The sequence below is a fragment of the Hibiscus syriacus genome, unplaced genomic scaffold (genome assembly GCF_006381635.1).
Source record: "Hibiscus syriacus cultivar Baekdansim isolate YM2019G1 unplaced genomic scaffold, ASM638163v2 tig00111662_pilon, whole genome shotgun sequence".
Lineage (NCBI taxonomy): Eukaryota > Viridiplantae > Streptophyta > Magnoliopsida > Malvales > Malvaceae > Hibiscus > Hibiscus syriacus.
In genome coordinates this window covers 522,105-527,490 of record NW_024063150.1, presented here as the reverse complement: position 1 = coordinate 527,490, position 5,386 = coordinate 522,105, and the positions used below count along the sequence as shown (strand labels likewise).

The 5,386-nt window shown below is 36.7% G+C and overlaps 1 protein-coding gene across 1 annotated transcript; it reads right to left on the bottom strand.

Annotated features, from left to right (window-relative positions):
• Nucleotides 1-1,182: 1,182 nt before the first annotated feature.
• On the bottom strand, nt 1,183-4,760 carry LOC120167071 (probable ATP-dependent RNA helicase DDX46). The gene is made up of 6 exons (XM_039176196.1): nt 4,072-4,760; nt 3,550-3,601; nt 2,645-2,728; nt 1,697-1,761; nt 1,394-1,549; nt 1,183-1,286 (listed from the first exon to the last, which is right to left on the bottom strand). The coding sequence occupies exons 1-6, from the start codon at nt 4,669-4,671 to the stop codon at nt 1,236-1,238; spliced, it is 1,008 nt and encodes a 335-aa protein (XP_039032127.1). The 5' UTR covers nt 4,672-4,760; the 3' UTR covers nt 1,183-1,235.
• Nucleotides 4,761-5,386: the final 626 nt, after the last annotated feature.

The window sequence follows — 5,386 nt, the reverse complement described above, 5'->3', positions numbered from 1 at the left end:
AAAATATACCAAAAACTATTTTTATTCAATATATGAATTAGAAACTCGACCCCACACGACTATATAAGGTAAAATTATATATTTTTTTCGGGTCGGTCCGGTTTTTTTCACCCTAAACCCGACCCGAATACCACACTTAAAAAAACACGATCGACCCGACCCGAATATCACACTTAAAAAACCCGACCCGAACAAAATAAAATTTCATCTGACCCGACCCAAATATATGAATTAGAAATCCGACCCGACCCGAAATAATAATAAAAAAATTATTTAATAAAAACAGTGACTTAATCCGACCGACCTGAATTATATATATTTTCGGGTCGGTCTGATTTTTTCACCCTAAACCCGAACCCAACCCGAATATCACACTTAAAAAAACCCGATCCGACCCGACCAAAATAAAGTTTCACCTGACCCGACCCGAATATATTAATTAGAAACTCGACCCGAAATAATAAAAAAATATTTTTATTCAATAAGGGTTTGATTACGGAAAACAAGTGAAGCATTCGCCAGCTGAGTTTGTGAATTGTTCATGTTCCAATTCCATTATCTTTTCTCTTTGTTTAACGCGTCAAATGTTTGATATACGAGGAATATGAAGCAGATGGGGAAGCTAAGTTGTGGACACAGCTTTCGCATCCAATGCATAAAGTAGTGGCTGCTGCATAAAAATACTTGCCCTGTTTGTAAGACCGAGGCAGGCAACGCTCGACGCTAGCAGCGGCGAACTTGAACAATGACGTAGAACTATGGTTATGGCTTTATGGGGACGAGAAATGTTGCAACTTTGCCCAACCCTCTTGAAATCAGCTACTATGGTTTTGTGATCGAGTTGCTACTTCCGTAACCAGATTTGTTGCCAATGGAGTAGAGTGGGTGAGGATTGACATAAATTTTAAGAGCATTTTCACACTTTTCAAACTAAGCTTTTCTCAAGCCACAACAACAATGCTACACTATGGCTGGTATGTAAGGGTTTTACTGGTAAAACAGAAATTTAGTTTACTCAACCCATCTTGTTATAATGTTTAAAACACATTTTGCATATCACAAAAACTGTTTTTCCCCCTTTCAGAATTCAATTTGTGTGTTTGAATGAACGTGTTTAATATCATTTACTCCTTGATTGCCTGCAGTTATGTCGACATCGGATGTTAACCATTTGCCACTCGTTGCCCATGTCCAGAATTGTTGAGTCAAGCTCGCTCGTCTTTTGCCGCTTCCCTCTATGCTTTACGAACCCGATCTCGCCATGAACCTGGTTGCTTTGATAGCACCTACAACCACGGGGAATAACCGATATATTGCTCTCATGCATATACATATGCTCACACATGCAATTTGCAAAATAAATACTTGAACAACAAAACATGAATCCACTCACCTTCTCACTTAAGAGGCCAGTAGCAGCACCATTATCATTGTTATCCTTTTCAAGATTCTCCTCTTCTGGTTCACTATCTAATTTAGCAGAAAGAGAAGCTGTTGTGCCAAAAATGGCCTCATCATGAGCTGCTTTCAGTTGCTCCTCCCTCTTTGCCTACATATAAACACAACACCAGTTATGCTAGAGCAACCAAACTAATTATCTCACAAAACTCAAATAACATACATACAACATTAACTGTATGCATGAACATCGATTGGAATTTGAAACAAGGCCAGATGAAAAGGAATGATGTATCACCTCTATGGCAGAAAACCGAAAGCTCTGACCAATATGCTTCATTAATGATGCATCATCTTCAGCAACTGCCAACAATGAGGCATATCAAGTAAGTTCTAGTTGCTTTGTTCATTCCAGGATTACAAATATTTCAAGCTAAAGGTTGCAAAGTGAACTCGAATATATAAATTTATACGTGAAGTACAAATTCAATGATAATCATTTTAACCTACAATCATGTGATTTGTCGAAAAATCTACTTATAAACCAATAGTTTCCCCTAAATAAGTGAGCATTGACAGTTTTCAGATTATTATACAAAATCAAGACATTACCAGAGAAACGAGGATACTTTAGTTTGTTCCTAAAATAATCATTCAATTCAATGCAAGTAAAAGATCAATAGTTTGATTTACATGTTTCTTAAGTTCCCCTTGAAACTTAACAAGAGCAAGGGAATTACAAGAATACAGAACGGTAGAGGGAAGAGAACTGAGTGCAGAGAGGCCTTACATGCTTATAGGATTAATGGTTTGGGAGGGCTTGAAACTATAGACAGTTGACCAGCAAGATAGTCGCTTATATAACTATGTTAGGATGACCTCAATTTAATATTGTAGTCTAACAGAGGTGAAAACAGCTTTAGCCTCTATAAAACTAGAGGGGAAGCCTGTAAATTTCATTTTATGTCCAGCCTTTATTAACTCTTGACACCAAGTATATATGAATTATGATTTACTATGATCAAATGCCTTATAATAATACTCATCATTACTTATGAGGCTTAACACCTGATACCTGTTATATTTTATATTAAATAGCCAAATGGGGAAATACAGAAATCCACCTACAGAACAACTTGCAAGTTGCAAGGAACTATGTTTCCACAGACTAAAGTAGCATGTGACACTGACAGATTCTAATTGCTTTTCAGATACAGTTAGGAGAGGATATGGATAGATGTCTAACCTTCAATTTCCTCATCATCAAGTGGGGCATCTTTGTCGAACTCAAACCGTTCCCAGCCAGGGCCTTTTGTTGGATCCTTTTCAGCTGCACGTAAAATTTAATTTTCACACACAGACCATAAGGAAACCATCTAGTTTAGCAAGACAATTGAGGACTTATAGCCACTACCTTTCATAATTAACAGTACTGTCAGATGACATTACTGCAGCAATATATATATATATAGCATTTGAAGCAAATGAAATTCCCATTTCATAAACCCAACAATGGGATGACAAAGATTATACAATAAAGAAGAGTTGATCAGGTAAACCATCAAAGCCGAAGTCTAAAAAACCAGATCCCAAACAGTAAGCACAGTGACACTAAAAACATGGTGCCATCACCCTGGCAAACAGCAAGGAAGAAACAAGACCAAGTACAGGTGCATAAAGATCACTTCAGAGAATAATATTTAGTGATAAGGCTGGATGACTTGCACAAATCCATAATTTTAAAAGTCACATAGGTTATATGTTCCTTAAATTAACAAAAAATGAAAGAACAATCCCCTAACGGTCCAGCTTTTTAATAGCAAAATATTATTGTTGACAAAAAATGCAAGCTTTCAGTTAATAATCCATGAGAATTCTCTAGGAAACTATAATTTGAAAAGTACATGGATCTCATCGGGGATAGAATGCATGGAGATAAATAGAACTTCCTACTTTAGGGGTTACTAAACTTGATTTCTTAAGATCACACTGATTCCTCACAAAGATAAATCAAGATGCACCACCTCAAAGACAAAATAAAGCTTAAGTTGGTACTATCAAAACAACAAAAGATCAAGAAACACTGCAGATAGCAGTCTCAGAAGCTCTTTACACTAGAAGTCCAGAACAACAATAAATAGGACCGTCTACCTGTTTCAGCAAGCTGAAGTTTCATCTTGGCTTTAACTCTTTCGGCGGCCGACTGCTCAGAAAAGAAAATTGGCTTTGTCATCACTCCTTAAAGCAAAGACCATATGCAGAAAGATTGAAGCATGCCAAATGTACTAGACAAAGTCACTCACGAATAAAGGTATAGAATTCAGTCTGCTTGCCGTAAAGGAGTTAGAATCATAGAATACAATTTCAGAAAAATAATTTCCCAATAACGGGCAAACAGAACAAATAGTAGGTTCATATAATTCAAATAGAATAGAATCAAATCAAGTTCTACTCTTAACTAGGGTATCCTCAAGTTTTTATCTTTTTCCTTTTCCTTTTCCATACATGCTAAGAACTTCCAAAATATAATCCCAAATCTTTTCTGGTTATGCTTATCATGCACTAAATTATAAACATCTAGCTAAATTATAATACCAGCGGCAATAGTAAATGTAATGAACTAGAAGAAGTAAATAAGACATTAACAGAAAAGAGACAGTAAAGACTTCATACCATACTATCGTAACCTTGGATCAACCGCGAATAATCAGCAGCGCCATTTTTCCCCTTCTTTGATTTACCCTCTCTCGCCCCATGCCTCTCAGACCTCCGTGACTCTCGCGGCGACGAACTCCCGCTCCTCCTCCTCCGCTCCGACTTCCCTTCTCGACGAGGCGACCTACTCCGATCTCTACGCGGCGACATACTCCTGCTTCTGCTTCTCCGTGTCCTTCTCTCTATACTCCTGCTTCTTCGCCTCCTCCTGTCTCTACTCCTGCTTCTGCTTCGGCTCCTCGAATGCTTATCTCGGTCTCTCTCTACGTTTTCTCTCTCGGAAACCCTGACTTCTCTTTCCGGTTTCTTCTTTAGCTTATTTTGGATGGACTGAAGCTGAGACTCTTTCTCGAGCTTGGAGACGGTGGTAGGACTGGAGGCTCTGACGAAGCTGCTGAGAAAGGAGGAAGACGAAGAGACAAAAGCTGAGCCTCTTTGAGGAACGGCGTCGTGTTGATCATCGCCGGAGGAGAAACCGAGGCCTCTCTTGAATCTGGCGGCTCCCTCGCCTTTCCTGGTAAGCTCGTCGTAGTAAGCTGCCGCTTTTTCTTCTTCCATTTCAATTTTGTCTTTGTTAACTGATTTGTGGGGATCGCAAAAAGAATTCAGCCCAACAAGAAGATGAATTTTCAAATTTCCTTGCGATTGCGATTTCCGATCGTAATAACCTCCCCCACTGAACAGTAATTGAAATTGCTTTTATCAAAAAGAAAATTGTTACGATGTCGTTTCGTTTCAGGCCCGTATTCATCTATACAGTACCCTTTAATGATAAGAAAGCCCAAACCCGATCTGAACCTGGATCTTACACAATTTTCACGTAATGTTTATTTTCGTTTTATTTTTTATTAATTTTAAAAAATAATGTTTTAATATTTATATTATCGAGTATAACTTTTTTTTATCATTAAAATATTTCTTTTCAATAATTTAAAGTGATTATGAAATAATATTTATTTAAAATTAAAATATTTAAAAAGAACAATACTCTCCTCTAATAATAAGGTGACTCAACGAGTTCAAAATTAATCATATGCCATGTCTCCCAATTATAGTATATATTCTATATTAGTTCTAAAATTTATGAATATTCTAATTTCATCCTAAAATATGAATTTCATTTTAAATTAGTTCTCAAACTTTTAAATATTTTAATTTTAGTCTCAAATTATAACCCTCGTTTTTAAATTATTTCTTAAACTTTTGAATCATCTAATTTTATGTCCAAATTCTTTCAATTATATAAGTAGTTTCAACCATATAATAATATAGC

Bases quoted from the DNA above. Each gene is read 5' to 3' on its own strand.
- LOC120167071 (XM_039176196.1), bottom strand. From the start codon at position 4,671: ATGGAAGAAGAAAAAGCGGCAGCTTACTACGACGAGCTTACCAGGAAA. The intron at 3,602-4,071 runs GTATGAAGTCTT...TTTTCTGAGCAG, and splicing joins TCCAAGGTTACGATAGTATG to TCGGCCGCCGAAAGAGTTAA. The intron at 1,762-2,644 runs GTTAGACATCTA...CATTGTTGGCAG, and splicing joins TGATGATGAGGAAATTGAAG to TTGCTGAAGATGATGCATCA.